The sequence below is a fragment of the Molossus molossus genome, unplaced genomic scaffold (assembly GCF_014108415.1).
Source record: "Molossus molossus isolate mMolMol1 unplaced genomic scaffold, mMolMol1.p scaffold_m16_p_10, whole genome shotgun sequence".
In the NCBI taxonomy this organism is placed as follows: Eukaryota; Metazoa; Chordata; class Mammalia; order Chiroptera; family Molossidae; genus Molossus; species Molossus molossus.
The window spans coordinates 90,695,421-90,718,819 of record NW_023425345.1 but is presented as its reverse complement, the minus strand read 5'-3'; the positions used below and the strand labels follow the sequence as shown (position 1 = coordinate 90,718,819).

At 41.7% G+C, this 23,399-nt stretch overlaps 1 protein-coding gene and 1 pseudogene across 1 annotated transcript in view; one reads left to right on the top strand and one right to left on the bottom strand.

The window, feature by feature from the left end:
• Nucleotides 1–8,800: 8,800 nt before the first annotated feature.
• Nucleotides 8,801–23,399, top strand: part of GALNT8 (polypeptide N-acetylgalactosaminyltransferase 8) — a 37,299-nt gene continuing 22,700 nt past the window's right edge. Inside the window, exons 1-2 of the mRNA XM_036251553.1 lie at nt 8,801–9,088; nt 18,650–18,816. Coding sequence (XP_036107446.1) covers nt 8,814–9,088; nt 18,650–18,816 — 442 coding nt within the window. The 5' untranslated portion in view covers nt 8,801–8,813. The remainder of the gene's footprint in view (nt 9,089–18,649; nt 18,817–23,399) is intronic.
• LOC118623234 lies at nt 22,285–23,062 on the bottom strand (annotated as a pseudogene).

Sequence of the window (23,399 nt, the reverse complement as noted above, 5' to 3'; positions counted from 1 at the left end):
TTTCTCACTTGGAGTTGGATTTGCAGCATCTGAGTAAGTTCATAACACTAACTTGGAGGGGGTGGCGTGTGTGTGTGTGTGTGTGTGTGTGCGCGCGCACACGCACACACACTTAGGGACACTTAGAAGAAAGGGGTGTGCTGCCTGGCCAGTGTGGCTCAGTGGCTGAGCATCGACCCTTGCACCAAGAGGTCACTGGTTTGATTCCCAGTCAGGACACATGCCCAGGTTGTGGGCCAAATCCCCAGTGAGGGCATGCAGGAGGTGGCCAGTCAATGTTCTCTCTCATCGATGTTTCCATGTCTCTCTCCCTCTCCCTTCCTCTCTCTAAAACAATAAAGAAAAAATTTTTTTTTTTTTTTTTATCCTCACCCGAGGACATTTTTCCATTTTTTGTTCAGGTGGGGGGGGGGGGGGGGAGAGGAACAGAGAGAGAAAGAGAAACATCGATGTGAAAGGGACACATTGAGTGGCTGCCACCCGCACGACCGACCAGGGCCGGGGACAAACTGCAACCGAGGTACGCGCCCTTAGCGGGAACCGAACCCGGGTCTCTCAGGACCGCAGGCCGATGCTCTAACTGCTGAGCCAAACCGGCCAGGGCAAGAAAAAAAAAATTTTTTAAAGGGGGGGTTGTGCAGAGAAAAATGAGCGAGAGGTCATGTTTTCATTTCTCAGTTGCTCAATTTAGCATCTGACTTGAATTCTATGCCTCCAAATGGGAGGTCAGTGGGAATCCGAGCAGACATCTAAGGGGAGGGAGCAGGGTGTGTTGATGTGAGTGATGTGTGTATGTACACTTGCACACACTCATGAGCACAAGAATATACATGCAGGCAGGGAGATCGAGGCTCAGACGAAGATTCCAGAGAGGCTCTGGAATATCTAGGCACAGCCCTGACCTTAGGATAAAGAAGGCTGATAAACAGATTTGACAATCTCTGGGGCATTTTGCTGTGAGCTGCTATCAGGATCAAATGGGGACTTGTTAGGTTTAATTCTGATATGACATGATGCTTGTGTGATTGGAAGCAAGTGCCCGTCTCTTTCAGTCTCAGGCTCCTTGTCTGTTAACGGAGATGATGAGACCATGCCTACCCGACCTCACACGGTCAGGAAATACATGCAGACAGTGCTCTAGAGACAGATTGTGTCCAATTTCAACCTCTTTCTTTTTTTGAGACAGAATTGTCATATAACATTATATTAGTTTTAGGTGTGCAGTGTAATGATTCAATACTTGTGTTTACTGGGAAATGATCACAATAAGTCTAGTTAATATCCACCACCACACAGTCACAAATATTTATTTCCTTGTGATGAGAACCTCTAAGATCTACTCTCTTAGTGACTTCAAATATCCAATGCAGCATTATTAACTGTAGTCACCATGCTGTACATTAGATTGCAGGACTTATTTATTTTATAAAAGGAAGTTTGTACCTTTTGGCCCCTTTCACCCACTTTGCATACCCCCAGCCTGTGGTAAAATCTGTTCTCTGTATCTCTGAATTTGTCCACCTCCCCTGTTTTTAGATTCACACGTAAGTGAAATCAAATGGCATTTGTCTTCCTCTGCCTGACTTATTTCTCTTAGAATAATGCTCTCAAGGTCCACCAAAATTTTAACCCCTTCACATGAATCCTGGAGCTTGCTTTTGATTCTGGCTCTGATCCCTAGGATTTTCTGTGTGTCCGCCTCTGACCCCAGTGAGGGGACACAGCTGTGTGTCCCCTGATCCCAAGTGACAGGGATCAAGTACTGGCGCCCCTGAAGGGAGGTTGAAAGTGTGACGTGTGGGTATGTGCACGTTGGGGCTGAAGTTGGGAAAAGTGTCTTCAAATGAAAACCGAGCACTGTCCAGGTTCAGGGAGAGGCAGAGGTGTAGCTGGAGGGACAGACGGGAGGAGAGAAAGTAAGAGAGGAAATCAGGGAAAGGGAGAGGGGGGGAAAAGGACAACTGAGGACCAAAGAGATGAGGATGAAAAAGGAGCAAAGGACAAGAGTCCAGGGCAAGAGAATGGAGGCATTTGTATGGAGACAAGACAGAATAAAGGAAGATGATGAGGCGGGGGCAGAGAGAAGGACTCACAAAGCACCACGGTCCCTTTGGCATCTTCCCTCATGAGACTCGTCGTATTTTATTGTGGTATAATTTTCTGGAAGGCATAGTTCATTAGGTCTGGTTTCATGAATGGCTCATAGAGTGTCTTACTGCTCTCTCTGTGTCTGGTGCATAGAAATTAAATGGATGAGTGAATGAATGAATGCACGTGGGAAAAAGAGGACAGAGGACAGGCAGACAGGGATGGAGGAAGTGTGATACAGGGCCAGAGAGCAGATCAGATGAAACAGAGATAAGACTATCAGCTCTGGACGCCCTGGCTTGAGCACATCCGGCTGGGTCGGACATTGACTTGTAAATATGCTCAGTGTAGCTTCACCAAGAGGATGCTGTGTACCTGGGCAGCCGCTGGCCCTCCTTGGTAGAGTACCCAGACCACACCACCATTCTCTCCCCCAACCCCAGGGCTCAGCCATCTCGGGCCTTGACATAGCAGGGGTTCTGCCTGCAGCCTGGCTGTCTTCCTTCAGTTGGAACACATTATGTCTCCCAAGTCACCTGGAGACATCAGTGTACTGCCCTTTCCTTCTGTGCAATGACCAGTTCCTCCTTTTCTTGTTATTTCTGATGCTCCCCACATTTTATTCACTGAAGATGGTGTGGCGTCAAGGACGCCCTGCCACCTGAGATGAAGGTCAAAGTGTCTTCTGGGCCCTGTTTCCAGATCTCCTTTCCTGAAGGGAAGTCTGCTCAGTTATGAATCATCCCGGCTGTTCGTTGCCGCCAAGAAGACAGCAGGATATCATAAGTCAATAAGGATATTTAGACAAATTATGTCGACTGTCCCATAGAACAAATGCAAAGCATGATGATAGTGACATCCTTATGGCGGGAGGTTTCGATGGCTCGGAACCTATTCTTTGGAACCTCCCCAGGGAGTGTCAAAGGCTCACCAGAATGATGACATTGGGTGTGTCCCCTTTGGGTCCTGGAGAGTTTCAGTGTAAGTGCTGGTAATGGTCCAGTGACACCGTGTCGATCCTGCGGGGCTACGCACATGCTTCCTCCAGTTGACTCCAGGTGTCTGGGGCCAAAGTCTCCCTGACAGCAGGGAATAAAAGAGAAAAATCAGGTATCCCCCAAAGAGGAACATAGGGGGCTTTAAAGGAACAGAGAACTCAAGGCTACTCTGTGACCCCCATATGCTTAGGACAGAAGAGTTTGAATAAAAGTACTATTCAGTTTTGAAGATTGTAAAAACCCTACTCTCACTTTCGTTTTCTACCTGAGCAAAGACACAGGGTATTCACATGGACCTTCTTTGAAAGACCTGCCATTTGTTTTTCTTTCTTTGACCCTCCTTTTTTTTGGCCTAAGCACTTCTGTGATTGATTCTCTTTCTCCTTGGGCCAGCTTTTGCCACTTTCCAAGCATCCTCCTCCCAGTCGCAGGACTTCTCTGCTTCCCTTTAAGGGTCTGCATATGTAGCCGAAACTCAGCCCATGTTCTGCTCACAATGCCATGTGCTGTGGTTGGGGCTGCAGCTGCCCAGAGGAAATTCACTTACTGAGACAAGCCCTGGCCCAGCTGGTGCTCCCGGGCCGCAGTTACCCCCAAATGGGGTGATTCTTTCAACTTGCAAGAATGTTCTATGTGAGCTAGAGGTGATCCTATCAGTCCGGTTAGAATTTAGTATAGGTTTAAGGGACGGTTAGTGGGAACTAAGTGAGTCCCTATGGTGGAGTGTCTCAATGGCCATTGGGGATTTGATGCTGAGGAGCGTCATAGCGCTGGGCTGGGAAACTGTTAATGGGCGCCAGGTCTGGTCCCATCGCAGAAAGGAGTCAGATGGCCATGGCGATAGCTCTTTACCTTATTATGTAAACCTGGCTGCCCTCTAGCATTTCTTCTGTTGACCTCCCTGACAGGTGTCACTCATTGCTGACTTTGCCATGAGGGTTCACCATCTTTGTCTCTGCCCCAAATCCTGTTATCACCCTGGGCCACTCCGATGTCCTGTCGATGACCCATTCACCACCTCTGCCTTCCCATCCGTACAGCCCATTACCTCCGTCCCACCTCCCACGTCTGCGGTGTGTTTGGACTTTGTCACCATCCAGCACTGCTCACCTGTGAGATGACAGATTCGTGCTGTCCTTTGCGGATCACAGCCTCGTGGCTGCAGCACTCGGTGTTCCTCTGTAACCGTACCTTTCTCGAACTTTTCTCTCGCCGCGATCCACACACAGCTCCATTTGCACACTTGTTCTGTTGCACCCTCCTAAGAACCCCCCAGCATCGTGTGGAATCAACTCCCCATCTCTGTGCCTTCACCCAGGTGCTGAGCGCTGCTGGGCATAGCTGAGCCACTAAGGGCACGTGCCGCCTCAGCCAGCCCTCTCCTACACCCTCAGTGCTCTGCGTTTCACCAGTCAGTTCTCACCCCACTTCTTATCATAACAACTTTTTAAGTTTTGCACTCTTCCCAGTACCCACCCCTGAGCAGAGAAACCAGAGAAAATGGAATAATAGCCAAACTTGATAGTGTGCCAGGCCCTGTTATAAGCACTCCCTATATTTTTTATTAAGTAATTATTTTTGTTACAGATGTTTCTCCTTTTTCCCCCACTGATTCCCCCCTTCCCTCCCTCCCTGCCCTGTCCCCAGCTTTGTTGTCCATGTCCATTGTTCATGCATACAGGCATATAAGTTCTGTGGTTTATCTCTCCCCCACCACCCCCTCTTCTGGGAATTGTCAGTCTGTACCTCACTTCCACGTCTCTGGGACTACCCCATTCCTCAGACTGTTATGTTCATCATATTCCACAAATAAGTGAGATCATATAATATTTGTCTTTCCCTGTTTGGCTTGTTTCACTTAGGATAATACTTTCCAGGTCTCTCCCTCTATGTCATCTCAAAGGATAAGAGATCTTTCTTTCTTACAGCTGCATAGTACTCCATTGTGTACATGTACCACAACTTCTTTATCCATTCGTCTACTGATGGACACTTGGGCTGTTTCCAGATCTTAGCTATTATAAATAGTGCTGCTACAAACATGGGGGTACATATATTCTTTCTGATTGGTGTTTCAGGCTTCTTAGGGTATATTCCTAGAAGTGGGATCACTGGGTCAAATGGAAGTTCAATTTTTAATTTTTTGAGGTAACACCATATTGTTTTCCATAGTGGCTGCACCAGTCTGCATTCCCACCAGCAGTGTACTAGAGTCCCTTTTTCTCCACACCCTCACCAACACTTGTTTGATGATTTGTTGATGGTGGCCATTCTGACAGGTGTGACGTGATACCTCATAGTCATTTTAATTTGCATCTCTCTAATGATCAGTGATGTTGAGCACTTCTTCATATGTCTCTTAGCCATTTGTATGTCCTGTTTGGAGAGGTGTCTATTTAGTTGCTCTGCCCATTTTTTAATTGGGTTCTTTGTCTTCCTTTTGTTGAGTTGTATGAGCACTCTCTATATATTGGAAATTAACCCCTTATCTGATATATCATTGGCAATTATGCTCTCCTATACAGTGGGTAGCCTTTTCGTTTTGATGATTGTATCTTTCGCTGTGCAGAAGCTTTTGAGTTTGATGTAGTCCCATGTGTTCATTTTCTCTTTTGTTTCTATTGCCTTAGGTGTTGTATCAGTGAAAATTCTGCTGCATATGATGTCTGAAATTTTGTTGCCTACATTTTCTTCTACGATTTTTATGGATTCACGGGTCACATTTAAGTCTTTTATCCATTTTGAGTTTATTCTTGTGTAGGGTGCAAGTTGATGGTCTAGTTTCATTTTTTTGCATGTAGCTGTCCAATTTTCCCAGCACCATTTATTAAAGAGGCTGTCCTTACTCCACTGTATGCTCTTGCCACCTTTGTCAAATATTAATGGAGCATTTTGCCTTGGGTCCATTTCTGGGTTCTTTGTTCTGTTCCACTGGTCTACATGCCTGTTCTTGTGCCAGTACCAGGCTGTTTTGATTACAGTGGCTTTGTAGTATAACCTGAAATCTGGTAATGTGATCCCTCCAACTTTGTTCTTCTTTTTCAAGATTGCTGTGGCTATTCGAGGCCTTTTTTGGTTCCATATGAACTTTTGAAGTATTTGTTCTAATTCTGTGATATATGCCGTTGGTATTTTGATGGGGATTGCATTGAATCTATAGATTGCTTTGGGTAGTAAGGACATTTTAATGATGTTAATTCTTCCAATCCATGAACAGGGTATGTGCTTCCACTCTTTTATATCTTCCTCTATTTCTTTTTTCAATAACCTGTAGTTTTCTGCGAATAGGTCCTTTATTTCTTTGGTTAAGTTTATTCCTAGGTATCTCAATTTTTTGCTGCAATGGTAAATGGGATTGTTTTCTTAGTTTCTTTTTCTGTGAGTTCATCATTGGTGTATAAGAATGCCATCGATTTCTTGACATTAATTTTGTATCCTGCTACTTTTCCAAATTCATTTATTAAGTCTAGTACATTTTTGATGGAGTCTTTGGGGTTTTCTACGTATAGTATCATGTCATCTACGAATAATGACAGTTTCACCTCCTCCTTTCCAATTTGGATCCCTTTTATTTTTTCTTCCTGTCTGTTTCTAGTACTATGTTAAATACGAGTGGCGAAAGTGGACATCCTTTCCTTGTTTCTGTTCTTAAGGGAAATGCTTTTAGTTTCTGCCCATTGAATATGATGTTGGCTGTAGGTCTTTCATATATGACCTTTATTATGTCGAGATATGATCCCTCTATTCCCACATTGCTGAGTGTTTTTATCAGAAATGGATGCTGGATTTTGTCGATGGCTTTTTCGGCATGTATTGATATGATCATGTGGTTTTTATTCTTCATTTTATTTATGTGGTGTATCACGTTTATTGATTTGCGAATATTGTACCAGCCTTGCATCCCTGGGATGAATCCCACTTGGTCATGGTGAATAGTTTTTTTGGTGTATTGCTGGATTCGATTTGCTAGTATTTTGTTCAGGATTTTGGCGTCTATGTTCACCAGGGATATTAGTCTGTAGTTTTCTTTCTTTGTAGTGTCTTTTTCTGGTTTTGGAATTAGAATTATGCTGGCCTCATAAAACGAGTTTGGAAGTCTTCCTTCTTCTTGAATTTTTTGAAATGGTTTGAGGAGAATGGGTGTTAGTTCTTCTTTGAATGTTTGGTAAAACTTCCCCATGAAGCCATCCGGGCCTGGACTTGTGTTTGCTGGGAGAGTCTTGATTACCTCTTCAATTTCCTTAGTTGTTATTTGTCTGTTCAAGTTTTCTATCTCTTCCTGGTCCAATTTTGGGAGACTGTGTGTTTCTAGAAATATGTCCATTTCGCTTAGATTGTCGAATTTGTTGCCATATAGTTGTTCATAGTAGTTTGTGAATGATCTTTTGTATTTCTGTGGTGTCAGTTGTTACTTCTCCTCTTTTATCTTTGATATTGTTTATTTGAGTTTTCTCTCTTTGTTACTTGGTGAGTCTAGCTAAGGGTCCATCAATCTTGTTTTGTTCTGTTTTTTTCGAAAAACCAGCTCTTTGTTTCATTGATCCTTTGAATTTTTTTTTTCTGTTTTTGGGGGACTCTATGTCGTTTATTTCTGCTCTGATCTTTACTATTTCCTTCCTTCTACTTGCTCTGGGTTTTTGTTTGTTTGTTTGTTTGCTCTCTAGTTCTTTAAGTTTTGAGGTTAGTAGCCTATTAGAGATTTTTCTTGTTTTTTGAGGTAGGCCTGTAGTGCTATGAACTTCCCTCTCAGAACTGCTTTCGCTGCATCCCATAGATTTTCTGTTGTTGTGTCTTCATTTTCATTAGTTTCCAGGAATTTTTAAATTTCTTCCTTGATCTCCTTGGTAACCCATTCATTGTTTAATAACATGCTATTTAGCTTCCATGTGTTCCAATGTCTTTGCATGTTCTTCTTGTGATTGATTTCTAGTTTCATGCCATTGTGATCTGAGAAGATGCTTGATATGATTTCAGTTTTTTTGAACTTGTAGTGACTTAGTTTGTGTCCTAACATGTGGTCTATCTTTGAGAATGTCCCATGTGCACTTGAGAAGAATGTGAATTCCGTAGCACTCCCTAGATATTAATCCACATAGTTATCACAGCAACTCTCTGAGGTCCTTGGTACATCAATGGCACCAAGATGGGAAATACTCTGGCCACGGTCACACAGTTAGGAATGCGTGGCCCCTGGCAGTGCAGTGCAGTGCAGTGCTTCTCAAATTTTGTTGTGAAAATAATTACTCATTGATTCTGTTGAAAGTGCAAATTCTGGCATCTTCCCCTACCTCTCTTGGACCCTGAAACTCTGACTTAGTCATTTGGGGACAAGCCTGGATGTCTGCATTTTGTAGTAGTCTAACAGATGATTCTGATGTAAGTGGTTCTCGGGCCTTATTCTGAAAAACACGAGCTATTGTCAATGTGTTTCTCAGGTCACAGTACTTGGAGGAAAATCTGAAGGTGTGGGACTCAGGATAGACAAGTTCTGATGAGCCGAAAAGAGAGGCGTGTCCTGGTGCATGCCTTACCAGGACAGTCTGGCAGGACCCCGGCAAGTTCCCTTGACATATCGCATCCTCTGGGACACGAGCTTGTACATTTTAGAATTTGGAGAGGAAAACATTGCAATGAACGTTGACTGCAAAGCAGCACCCAGGTAACTAAGGATTGGCTGAAATGTTTTCTCCCTGCCCTTCGTTTGCAGAAGAAAGTGTGGAACTGGTTATGAAGCAACGAGAAAATGTGGACAGCACAATGGAGAGGGTGAGAGACGAACTTCCTGTTGGGAAGACAGTGGAAGCCAAGGCAAGTGAGACCAGGAAACACAAACCCAGAGAGAAACTCTTCCCAGGCTCACCACTTTTCAAGAAGTGGGGTGAGGATCTTTCTGAGGCCCAGCAAAGAAAGGCCCAGGACCTTTTCCAGAAGTTTGGTTACAATGTTTACCTTAGTGACCAGCTGCCCCTGGACCGTTCCATCCCAGACACGCGCCATTCCAGGTAGGATGGGCCAAGGTTGGGCTTCCCAGGGACCTCACTTTAATTTGGGGGTGAACTTTGGGAGCAGTGACAAGTCAAGGATTGAAGAAGTTGGGGGAGTAGGAAATTGATGGGGAAAGGTTCTGGGCATAGAAAGTTCTGGCAGGCTGACTAAGCAGACTTCTTGTTGTTGTTTTGTTTTATTTTATTTTATTTTATTTTATTTTTATTTTTATTTTTTTTATCCTCACCCGAGGACATTTTTCCATTTTTTGTTCAGATAGAGCAGGAGGGAGAGAGAGGAAGAGAGAGAGAGAGAAACATCGACGTGAAGGGACACATCGAGTGGCTGCCACCCGCACGACCAACTAGGGCCGGGGACAAACTGCAACCGAGGTACATGCCCTTAGCGGGAACCGAACCCGGGTCTCTCGGGACCGCAGGCCGAAGCTCTAACCGCTGAGCCAAACCGGCCAGGGCTATTTTATTTTATTTTTTAATTACAATTTACATTATATGTTATTTCGTATTAGTTTCAGGTGCACAAGATAACAGTTAGACAATCATGTATTTTATAAAGTGATCGCTCTGATATTTCCAGTATCCACCTGAGACTACACACAGTTATTATAGTATTATTGAATATATTTCTTATGCTGTACTTTACATCCACTCGACTATTTCTAACTGCCAATTTGTACTTAATCCCTTCACTATTTCCCTTCTGGCAACCGTCATTCTGTTATCTGTATCTATGAGTTTATTACTGATATTTCCAGTATCCACCTGAGACTACACACAGTTATTACAGTATTATTGACTATATTTCTTATGCTGTACTTTACATCCACACGACTATTTCTAACTGCCAATTTGTACTTAATCCCTTCACTATTTCCCTTCTGGCAACTGTCATTCTGTTATCTGTATCTATGAGTTTATTACTGTTTTGTTTGTTTATTTATTTTGTTCTTTAGATTCCACATCTAAGTGAAATCACGTGGTATTTGTCTTTCTCTGACTGACTGATTTCACTTAGCATAATACCCTCTAGGTCTATCCATGCTGTCACAAATGGTAAGAGTTAATTATTTTTCATGGCTGAGTAACATTCTGTTGTATATACGTACCACCTCTTTTTTATCCATTTGTCTCTTGATGGGCTATTTGGTTGATTCCATGTCATGGCTATTGTAAATAACACTGCAATGAACATAAGACTACACATAGTCTTTCAAATTGGCATTTTGGGTTTCTTCAGATACATACCCAGAAGTGGAATCGCTGAGTCATAATTTATAAAATTGTTCAACCCTAGTTTACATTCAATACCATTCCGCACCAGTTTCAGATGTATAGCAAAGTGGCCAGAAAACCATATACCCTACAGAGTGGTCTCTCACTGCCCCAAGCGCCCACCTGGCCCCATACCTCGCTATCATGACCTTATTGACTATATGCTTCATGCTGTGATCCGCATCTCTGGCTATTCTGCAACTATCAATTTGTACTGCTTAATCCCTTTATTGTGGTTTTAATTTGCATTTCTCTGATGATTAGTGATGTTGAACATCTTTTCATATGTACATTGGCCATATGTATGCCTTCTTTGGAGAAGTGTCTATTCAGGTCCTCTGCGTGTTTTTTTTAAATAGGATTGTTTTCTTGGTTGAGTTGCGTGAGTTCTTTATAAATTTTGGATATTAACCCCTTATCAGATGTATCATTGGTGAATATGTCCTCCCATTCAGTAGGTTGTCATTTTGTTTTATTGATGGTTTCTTTTGCTCTGCAATTTTTTTTTTTTTAGTTTGATGTAGTCCCATTTGTTCATTTTTTTCTTTTGTTTTCCTTGCCTGAGATATATCAGGAAAAATATTGCTGGGAGAAATGTCAGAGATCTTTTTTTTTTTTTAATCCTCACCCAAGGACATTTTTGCATTTATTTTCAGATAAGAGAAGAAGAGAAAGAGAGAAACATTGATGTGAGAGAGACACATCAACTGGCCTCCATCCGCATAACCCCAACCAGGACCAAGGACAAACTGCAACAGAAGTATGTTCCCTTAGCAGGAACTGAATCCAGGTCTCTCAGGTCCACAGGCCGACACTCTAACCGCTGAGCCAAACTGGCCAGGGTGAAATGTTAGAGATTTTGCTGCCTATATTTTTTTCTAGGATTTTTATGGTTTAGTGTCTTACATTTGTCTTTAATCCATTTTGAGTCTATTCTTGTATATGGTGCAATAAGGTGGTCTAGTTTCATTTTTTTGCTTGTATCTGTCCAATTTTCTCAACACCATTTATTGAATAGATTGTCTTTACCCCATTTTATATTCTTGCCTTCTTTGTCAAATATTAATTGAATGTGTAGGCATGCATTTATTTTTGGGTGCTCTATTCTGTTCCATTGATCTACATGTCTGTTTTAGGTTTTCAGAGGATAAGTTTTGCACTTCTTTTGTTAAATATATTCCTAAGTATGTATCTGTTTCATGCTATTGGAAGTGGAATTATTTTCTTATGTTCATTGCAAGTCACAACTGATTTTTGTACATTGATCTTGTATGCTGCAACTTTGCTGTAATTGTTTTTAGTGTGTATTTTAGGAGTTTGTACATATAAGATTGTCATCTGCAAATAGAGTGAGTTGTACCTTTTCCATTCCAACATGATGACTTTTATTTCATTTTCTTACCTAATTGCTTCACTAGGGCCTTCAGTACAATGTTGATTAGAAGTGGTGAGAGAAGATACCTTGTTTTGTTTCTCATTATAGCGTGAAAGCATTTATTATTTCATTATTAGATATGATGTTAGCTGTGGGCTTTGTAGACGGCCTTTGTCAGAAATTTTATTTTATTTTTAGTTTGTTTAATGTTTTTGTTTTTTTTTTCCTCACCCGAGGATATTTTTCCATTTTTTGTACAGATAGAGTGGGAGGGAGAGAGAGAGAGAAACATCGATGTGAAGGGACACATCGAGTGGCTGCCACCCGCACGACCAACCAGGGCCGGGGACAAACTGCAACCGAAGTATGTGCCCTTAGCGGGAACTGAACCCGGGTCTCTCCGGACCGCAGGCCGACACTCTAACCGCTGAGCCAAACTGGCCAGGGCTGTTTAATGTTTTCTTTTTATCATAAACAAATGTTAACATTTGTAAAATGATTTTTCTGTGTCTATTGAAATGATCACATGTTTTTGTCCATTATCTATTCATATGGTATATTACATAAATTGATATTAGGACGTCAAACAAATCTCAGTTTCTTGGCATACATTCCATTTGATCATGCCTTGGATGGCGTGGCTCAGTTGGTTGCGGTGTCACACCGAAAGGTCATGGGTTCAGTTCCCCATCAGGGGGGCACATACCCAGTCGGTATGCATACATGCATATAAGTTCTGTGGTGTATCTCTTCACTGCCCCCCACCCCCTCTTCTGCCTAGTTAGACTTATGCCAATGAAAGATAGGAAGTTTGCTTGTATACAATTCTATTTACTCTTCTTCCTTTTGCTCTCATTGTTACACACACACATATATATGGTACAAACCTAAAAATATGCAGTTTTAATTACTTTATATAATTTTATGCCTAGAGATGAGGAAAAAAGAGGGAAAGTATGAGTTTTTATATTTATCTTTTTCTTTACCCTGATTCCCTGCACTTGTTCCTGTGTCATTTCTTTATTTTAATGTAACCCTGCTCCCATCCACCTCTTTTGTGTTATTATTGTCAAGTCTATTAAATTACTATATGTTATAGGTCAACAATACAGTTATATATACTTTTTAAAAATACAATTACTTTAATTTATTTATTTTTATTATTATTATTTTTTTATCCTCATCCAAAGACATTTTTTCATTTTCTTGTTCAGATAGAGTGGGAGGAAGAGAGAGGAAAAGAGAGAGAGAAACATCGACGTGAAAGGGACACATCAAGTGGCTGCCACCCGCACGACCAACCAGGGTCGGGGACAAACTGCAACTGAGGCATGCACCCTTAGCGGGAACCAAACCCAGGTCTCTGGACCGCAGGCCGATGCTCTAACTGCTGAGCCAAACTGGCCAGGGCAAAAAATACAATTACTTTAAAAATCAGTTAAGAAAATAAAGAAGAAATAAGCGTTTATATTGTCTTTGTAATTACCCACTTTACTGGTGGTCTTTGTTTTGTGTGTGTTTGGATTACTGTCTGAGAGTCCTTGCTTTCGGCCCAAAGAACTTAGTATTTCTTGTACGGTGGGTCTGCTATCAACACATTCTCTCAGTGTTTGTATACCTGCCAGTGTCTTTATTTCACCTTCATATTTGAAAGATTTTAGATAAAAGATGCTTGGTTGATGTTTTTCTTTCAATACTTTCAAATGTCATCTCAGTGCGTTCTGGCCTTATTGTTTCTGGTGCGATGTCAACTGGTAATATTTTTGGAGTTCCCTTGTAAGTGGTGAGTAATTTACTTGTTTCTTTTAAGATTTTCTTTTTATCTTTGGCTTTCAGCATTTGGACTATGAGATATACATCTAGGTGTGTATCTGTACCATTATTGTACATGGGGTTGACTGAGCTTCCTGGATGTGCCTAGAAGTTTTTGAGTATAAATATATTCTGCAGTTTCATCTGTCCTGCCACCACTAGTTGACTGGTAGTGACAGCCTGGAGTATTGTGGTGGGAAGGTTTGAGACCATGTGGTCCGAGGCATGAGCGCCACGTCAGTCCGCGATGCCTGCCATTGTGCACGGGAGAAAGAGAGCACCTGTCTCATTATTTGCTATTCTTACCAGGAGGCAGTCTGGAGTTTTCTAGCCAAGCACCAGTAAGGTATTCGGCCCTGTGGGCCCTCTACATCACCCTTAGAAAGAAGACAAAATGTGCACGATACAAACCCTTCTGTTCTCTCCCCCCAAAGAAAAGGTATCCTGGACCAAAAATCATCCTTTTTTTTTCTTTTGTTAATAGTTCCCTTGACTCATTCTTCTTCCTAGACAAACCTTCCTGAAAGGTTCAAGTTGGTAGTGTGATGTGTGGGCATGCTAAATAGCAATCTTAGGCAGTGAATAAAGAAAAATTGGACTTATTTAAAGAAAAGGGGGTGGGGAGTGGGGATATCCAAGGGGAAGGGCTACGCATCACCAAGCCATGGAGTATTGGGTCCATGTTGGCAGCCCCTAGGAGCTGGAGTCTCATCCTTAAATGCAGGGAAGCTTTTGTTGTCGGTGGGTTTTGGGGGTCTTGGTTGGTGGGTTTGGGCAGAGGGCTGGGTCTACAGGAATGCAGATGTGCGATCTGGTGCTTCTTTGGCAGTTTTGGTTACTTATATGGTTTGATTCCAGGTGTCTAGAATTTCTTGACTGGCCAGTTCTGGTCTTTATTCTCCTGGAGCGGGGGAGCTTACAGCATGGCCATTAGGAATTATATTGCTGTGTAAGTCCTAACACTTCCATTTTCCACAACCCCTTGGAGTGCCCTTATAGTTGCTGGATGGGATACTGCCCAGTACATACATTTCTTAATTAAAGCTGTAGAGTTGGCGGTTTGGTGGATGAACAAAATGGAACCTTGAGGTATGCATTCTTGCCAAGGATCAAAGCATGCATGTGCATAGATGAGGAATGCATGATGGGCTGGAATGCTGCCCTGAAAGCACCCAATGGGCTCATTGCCCAAGCGTGAATATATTTGTTATGTATGTCCTGTATTTGTAATGTATCTCCGCTGAAAATAGTGGGAGACAGCTGAAACAGGAAGTGTGCTGGGCTTGGCTGTACTGGTGAGCAGAGGTGTGGTCTCAAGGACTTAATTACCTAAAACACCATGTAACCTAGGGAACCACTTTGCAAATAAGTTGGGCTATATCCAGAGATATGGGGCATTTGCTCCCTTGTGATGCTCCCCTCACTCCAAGCACTGTCTGCTTGCAGTGCGTCGTGTTGCGACAAGCAGGCCCAGAGTGGGCAAAAGCCAGTAGTTAGATCTCAAATTTGCTCAGTTGAATTTTTTTCTTTTTAACAAACATATAGAAAAAACATAAGTATTTATAGTGTCTGGTGCTATTTTCAGTTTCAGGCATCTACTAGGGGGTCTTGGAAAGTATTCCTGGTGGGTAACAAAAAACTACTGTAGTCTCCAGGTTGATCTATAATTCCTATCAAAATACCAGCTGGATTTTGGGTAAAAATTGACAAGCTGGTCCCAAAATTTGAATTAAAATGCAAGCAATCCTAAATAGCCAAAACATCTTGAAAAATAAGAAAAAATGTTACAGGACTTATATTTTCCCAATTTTGAAACTTTCTACAAAGCTACAGTAAATAAGACAAGGTGTTACTGGTTCAGGATAGACATACAGATCAGTGGAATACGATTAAACTCTTACACTTATGGTCAACTGATTCTTCACAAGGGTGTTGTGATTTTGTAATTTATAATAAGAAATGTAGATTTGGTCTTCACCTCTGTTCCTGGCACAGAGCTTCTAAAATTCTTGGAATGTCTTAAGTGAGATGAGAGGTAAAGGTGTCTTTTGTTATTCACAACAGGCTCTTTTCAACCTTACTGGAGTTTATGTTAATGAGGTGACTTTTGAAAGCCCTTAAAGATATGGGCTTGTTGCCAGGCTAAGTAACCTTGTGATTAGAGGACTGGAACATTCAGTTCTTCTCCCTTCAGGGAGGGGAGAGGGGCCAGGAGCTAGACTTTGTCACTAATGGCCAATGATTTAATCAATTATGCCTACATGATGAAGCCTCCATAAAAATCCGTGAGCTCCAAGGCTCAGCGAGCGTTTGGACTGGTGAACAAGAACACATAGCCACGCCAGCTGTGTGCTGCACCCCAAGTCCACAGGGACAGAAGCTCCTGTGCTCGGGACCCTCCAGGACCTTAGCCTGCGTATCTGTATGGCTGTTCATTCATATCTTTTAATATCCTTTGTAATAAACTAATAATCTAGTAGAGGAACTGGTTTCCTGAATTCTGCAAACCCCTCTACAAATTAATCTAACCGAAGCAGGGGGTCATGGGAATTTATAACCAGTAGATCAGAAGCACAAGCCACAACCGGGACTTGTGATTGTCCTCTGGAGTGGGTTGGGGAGTTTTGGGGGCCTGAACCCTGAACCTCTGGGAGCTGATGTTAACTTCAAGTAGACAGTGTCAGAACTGAGTTAAATTGTAGGACACCTGGTTGATGTTGCAGAATTCTTTGATATGGGAAAACCCCACACACATCTGGTCACCAAAGCTTTCAATGTGAGTAGAGAGACAGAAACAAACAGCAGAATTTTTATTCTTTGCAGGTGCCAAGACAATTCATTGGGGGAATTAATGGTTTCTTCAACAAACATTATTGGGACAACTGGGGATTTATATACAAAAAAGATGACATTGGACTCCTATATCATGCATACAGAAATATTAACTAAAAAATGGTCATACATGTAAATGTAAGGGATAACACTATAAAACTTGGAAGAAAACATAAGAGAAAATCTTGATCATGGGTCAGACAATGGTTTTTAGATATGACACCAAAAGTGTAAGTGATTTTAAAAGATGATTGAAAAGTTGAACTTCATCAAAGCTGACATTTTTTTTGCCATAAATAATATAATCAAGAAAGTAAACTAACAACTCAGCGTAGAATATTTGCAAGCCATAGATCCAATAAGGTACTTGGATCTAGAATACATAAATAACTACTATAATTTGATAATGAAAAGATAAATACCAAATTACTTTTTTGGACATTGCTCCAAAAAAGATATATAAATGGCTGAGAAACAATGAAAAGATGCTCAACATCGTTAGTTATGAGGAAAATGTAAATCAAAACCACAGTGAGACAGTTATCAAAATGACAGAAAATGGCAAGTGTTGTTCAAGATAGGAAGAGATTTGAACCCTCATTCATTACTGATAGTAATGTCAAATGGTACAAGCACTTTGGAAAATAGTGTGGCAGATCATCACATTGTTTGTAAACCAAAATTAATTTTAGACTGTAATAAAACATGGAAGACATTCATTTGCGCCAAAAGGAATTGCAGCCCAGTGGACACGTGTAGGTAGCAACCTAAATTGTATTCCACCTAGACAAGGGGGAAGTGTCCTTTATAGCAGAAGTTTTTAATTTTATGTAAATGAGGTATCCAAACCGTGCAGTTCTGATTGGACAGGGAAGGTCTCTGTCTGTTGGTGGAAAGATGAAACCAGAATTTCCTTCCCTGTAGTGGTTGACTCAGATGGTGTAAACAAGCAGGCATAGTGTGGGAGCTGAGAGTTCAGTCTGAGATTCTTCACAGTGTACAGAGTATGCATCAAGTCCCTGTCAGCAAATGGCCATTAAGCTCTTATTATTCATAACATTTGGGTCTGTAGTTGACCATGGACAGTTCATCTTAGCAAGTTCTTCTTAGGATTCACATCAAATGAATCTTCCTTTTCAGGTCCACCCATTAAACATAGAGTTATCATAAGATTTAGCAATTGCACTCTTTAGTGTGTATGTAAGTGAATTAAAAACATGTCAACCCAAAAAAACATGTTCAAGAATGTTCATAATGGTATTATTAGCTCCAAAGTGGAAACATCCCAAATGTCCAGTAACTGATGAATGGATAAGCATGTAGCATAGTCATGCAATGGAATATTATTAGACAATAAAAAGCAATGAAGTACTGCTGTGTGCTGTAAAACTGATGAACCTGGAAAATATTATGCCAAGTGAAAGAAGCCAGTCACAAAAGACCACATATTGTATGTTTCCATTTATATGGAAAGTCCAGAATAGGCAATTCTGCAGAAACAGAAAATGAATCCACTTATCAGTGGTTGCCCATGGCTGAGGTGCGTGGGAATAGAATGGGTTTTGGGAGAAAAGGAGAATGACTGATAATGGGTATGGGATTTCTTTATAGTTTGATGAAAATGTTCTAAAATTAGATGGTGGTGATGGTTGGTCAACTCTGAATATTGTAAAGAACACTGAATTGTACACTTTTCAATGAGTGAATTTTATCACATGTAAAATGTATCCAATAAAAATGTTTAAAAAAAAGAAGAGTAAGTCATTGCCTAGCATATGGTAAGCATTTAATAAATGTAAATTATGACATTTTAAAAAATGTGTCAAGCACTGTTGTTTGGCCAGTTTGCTATCTCTCGAGAGTATTGAAGTTGAGGGTTGTGTCAAGAATGACTGACGGTCTGAGAACTTAGGGAAAGGGTGGTGGCCATCACAGGAAGAAGGCCTCTGGCAAGGAAGCTAATTTGGGGATGGAGGAGAAATAGGAATTCCATTTGGGGCACGTTGAACGTTCAAGTGGAAATGTCTACTGAAGATTAATCAACAAGAAATTAAATTTATTCTCAATTCAGGAGAGTTTGGGATAAATAAATATAAAATCTTCTCGCTACTGTGACAAGCAAGAGAGAATTTTTCTTTCTATAGTGAGCTTAGGGAGATGGTGAGTTAATTGATATAATAACATTGTATGTAGTGAAGCAATAGATTGTATACTCATGTTTAAGTAAATTAAAAAGTAAACTGGTTATAAAAAATGGTCTCTCATAGGTGTCTTCAGAAGACATATTCTTCACAACTTCCATCCCTCAGTGTTATTCTCATATTCATGGATGAAGCTCTGTCCATTATACAACGAGCCATCACCAGTATCATCAACCGGACTCCCCCTCGATTGTTGAAGGAGATCATCTTAGTGGACGATTTTAGCTCAAATGGTGAGCATTTGATCAAGGAATAATAATAAAAATGACCATTTATTAAGTGTGGTTGGCTGGAAAGGGGCTTTAGCTTAGTGTTTAGGACACTTTGGGCCCCTCAGATTGGGAGAAGAAAAAGATCATTTATTGATCCCTATTTGCACTGGGCTCATTAATCTTCACAAAGTCAAGACAGAGGATCATTATCTCAATTACACACATGAGGAAATGAAGACAGAGAGAACACATAGTGTGCCCAAATGGCACGGCCAGGCAGTGGTGGAGCTGAGCCAGGCCCAGGATTGTGTGACTCCAATGCCACCTGTGCCCTGTCCATGCCCCAGGAGAGAGGCCTGAGGGATGAGGTGGAGTCCAAAGGAGGATCTCAGACACCACGACTGGATCAAAATCATTCCTTATGGGGGGAAGAACAGTCTTCCTAGGCAGTGAAGCCCAGAGAAAAGAGGAGCTTGGGGTGCTGAGACTTTTTAAAGTGGCAATGTCTTTATTCACAGCATGCCCCCTCCCCATCCTGGCCTAACACCCCCAGGGAGGGCACCCGGAGAACTGAAGATAGTGGGTAAACCTGAGTCCTCACTCTCTGGGGTTTCAGAATCCAAGTTCCTCCTCTACGTCCTTGAGTAACTTAACTTCTCCATGCTCCAGTTTTCTTATTTCAAAACATGGATGTTCATAAGAATAGCTATCTCATAGACTGTAAGGAGAATTAACTGAGATAATAATGGGAGCTAACATTGTTTGTTCTAAGCACCTTACATATGTTCACTGTTGTAAGCATTACAAAAATCCTGTGGGGAGGAGCTACTTTGCTCAATTCACAAATGCAAAAAACTAAGGCATAGTCTGCTCATGGAACTTACTCAACATACAACTGGTAAATGACAGAATGAGCTTTGGCCATATGGTCAAATGAGCTTTGACCATAAACTTTAATTTCTGCAGCCCTAGCTCTTGCCACTGTGTTGATTGATTTAATATATAAATTATGAATAGCATTTAGCACTTAGTAACCTCTCAACAAGTGTTAGCTCTTAGTTTTATTAATTTGGGGCATCAAATAAAAAAACAAACAAAACTAGAGTTAAGTCACAAAACCAGAGATTTGGGCTAGCAATAAGGAGAACATTTTTTATAGTAAGGGCTATGAAATGACAGCCCATGGGAGGTACTTAAAGATCCTCAAAAAAGGATCTTTAATTACCAGACAGGTTATTGCAGCTTCAAATGAGGGGCAGTTTGACCCAAGGAGAAGAGACAAATGACCTCTTAAACCTTCGTTTTTGGATTGCCAGACACTAAAAATACTTCTTTTCATGCTTTAAATATCATCCTCTCTTGTCCTTCCAATAAAACTGCATAAAAAAAATGAGAAGGTACAGTTCCTAAGCAAAAATCCACCAAAAACCAAAGAAAAGAGAATGGCTGACTCCATTCATTTCTGGGAATGGAGATAAATATCAATATCAAGATCAATTGCATACCTGGTTTTCCATCAAGAAATGGGAGCTTAATTAGAAAGACCCCTGTTCTGGATACCTGACAAGACCTGGCTCCGCTCCCTGGCTCTCAGAGATGACCTGAGGCCTCTCCTCCCTGGGACTCTGCTTCTTTATGGGGCAAATGCAGGGGCTGAGCTGGAGGACCTCTGAAGGTATCTTTTTCTATGAAAAGAAAAAATAATCAATGATTCCAGAAGTCTACATTTCATGAGGAGCAAATAAGAAATGATTCAAGACTTTTTCATGTGGAACAATGAAACCAAAGATATGATTACAAACATAGGGTAGACACATTGCAAAGCCCCTCGATTGTTCATTGCTATGCTCCCATCATATAGCACATCCCTCACACTTGGGTTGGGAACTCACTGTGTTTCCCATACAGGGAAATTGTTTGGATGGGTACAGAAGAGGGAATTTATTCAATCTTTGACTGTTGTCACTGGGACAGGAATCAACTTCTGTCTCATTAACCATGGAAACATCAGCCAGATTGGGCCTGCACAAACATAACTCAAAATCTGCTTTGTGTTAAACTGAGATAAATAATGGGGAGTCTCTACCATATATGTCACAAGAGAAACTTACTATTCATGTGACTTTGGGGGTAAGTCACTCAGCTACTTTATGTTCCCATCTCCTCATCTGTAATGTGAAAGAAGTAATAGTGCCTATCTGATAGGACCTTTCTGGGGATTAAATAATACATGTAATATTCTCAGAACAGGGCTTGCTCCCAATAAATGTTAGCTAGTGTTATGACTCCTTGCTTATATCAGTATCATCTGTAATACTGTTGAAATGCCACCACCTGGTTTTAGAGGTGCTCCCTTCCTTTCCCCCCCTAGATGTAAAGCTTAATTTGCATCAGGTCAAATGTTTCAAGTGTCAACAGAGCTAATCTAAGTTTTTCAGAAATTATATCAATGTAGGTGGGACCCTGTATTCTCTCCCCAATTTTAGGCAAATTCCAAAACCAACAACTATTTTTTGAGTTTCTACCATGTGCCAGGCATTATGCATGGGAGAGAACGACAGTGATTTGAAGACGTTCTCATTTTAGTTGATGAGGCAAGACAAACCTATGGAAAGATACCTCAATGTATAAAAAGTTGTGTGTCGAACTGAGAGAGCTGTCAGTGAGTGCAAGAAAGCCCAGAGAAATAGTTGGGACAACCTAAGGCGGCTTCCTGGAGGAGGGGGCCTTGGGTTGGGACTTAAAAACTTGGTAGGATTTGAAAAGGCAAAGAAAACAAAGGAAGATTGAGTGTGATGGGGGAAGATAGGGAAGGGAGAAAAAAAGATGTGAGCAAAGATGCAGAAGCCAGAAACATCCTGAGCTGACCAGCCTGAAATAAAAGATTTTTCTGCGGGGTAGGGTAGGGAGGGTGGCATGGGAGGAGAACCAATCGGAGAGCAAGACTGAGAAGGGAGTATAGGTTTACTTTAGAAGATCCATTGAAGGGTCTTTAATTCTTATGTTGGACTATAGAGGGTGACTCAGAGTCTACAATTCATAGAATTTTGGAGTTGGAAGGATACTGACATGTTATCCAGCCTTCTCTAAGTTTTGGAAACAGATCTTTAAATGGGGAGTGACACGGAATTAGATAGTGAGGGGGCCCAAGTTATAGTCTAGGTATCCAGGGTCTGTGGCAACCCTGTCTTCCCTTCCCCTTCCCCTTCCCCCTCCCCCTCCCCTCCCCCTCCCCTTCCCCTTCCCTCCCTCCCTCCCTCCCTTCTTCCCTCCCTTTCTCCTCCCTCCCCCTCCCTCCCTCCCTCCCTCCCTCCCTCCCTCCCACCCTTCTTTCTTTCCTTCTTTCTTTCTTATTAAGGAGATCAGTGTTTATTGATTACTTGATTGATTGACTCCTTTCTTATATCCAAATAACTTTTACAATATTAATTACATCTTTAGCAAAAAAAAATAGCTTTGTCAAATTCTTTTCTTTCTTCCCCTCCCCCACTATTTTGGTTCCCAAGTTTGATTGAAGAACTCATACAAAATATTCCAGATAAATGAGTTTTGCTCCTCACCTTTCTCCCCTTCTTCATCCTGGTTTATCTGGAACTAATGTAATTCCTAACTCTTCACTAAGTGCAAGCCATCTCATAGACTAGTTTTCAAATATCTTTTCGTGAGGTATTTCGAATATCTTGAGAAAAGGAATCCCAGAAACTGTGGTAATCTTGTTCTTGCTCCTTTCAACAGTTGTAACTCCTCCATTGAGGACCCCAGCTTTTCTAGTCACTTTTTCTTTCTTGAGAAATTGCTCAAACTTGGCAGAGGTCACGACTCCATCTTCCACAGGGTCCGTGCAGTGGAAGGTGAACTCCGGAAGCTGCGTCTTTGTTTTTTTGCCCTGGGGCAGCAGAAGCAGAAACAAAAAAGTCAGTCCCTTGTGATTACTTTCTCAAGGTAGTGACTGAGTGAGTGAAAGAGTTTCCACCTTCTGTTTCTTTCAGTGGAGCAAACAGCCTTCGGGTCCATTGGTTCTCTTCAACACCTCAGTCACTGAGTCAGTCACCCTGCAGGGCGACAGGGCAAGTTCTAAAATGGGTGAGATTTTGGTACCATAGTCATGTGGGGATTGATTCCAGGTCCTGACCACTCTAGGACTCGCAAATCTGCTCCTCTGAGGAGGGACCCAGAAAGAATCTCATCTCTTGGCCAGTGGGGGTGGAGTAGGGGAGAGGAGATGGAGGGAGGTCTTGATAAACCCAACCAAGTACATACTGTACATAGTTCTTGAGGCAGTGTGGCGTGGTGGTTAGTCAACAAGGGCTTACACCCAGGTGTGCCACGTACTAGATGTGTGACTTACACAAGTTTCTTAACTTCTCTGTGCCTCAGTTTTTCATCTGTAAAGTGGGAATACTGAAGTGCCTTCCTCACAGGATTCTTTGAGAATTGAATGAGTATTATCAGGGAGTCATTTGGTTACTTTAAACTGCTTAGTGATTTGCATGCAGGTTGTTTTCATACATATGAGAAAATCAACTGGTAGGCCTAGCCAGAGGACAAATTCATAGACAGGCTTTATAAGAGAGAGGAGAGAGCGGAAGAAAAAATCTCTAAGC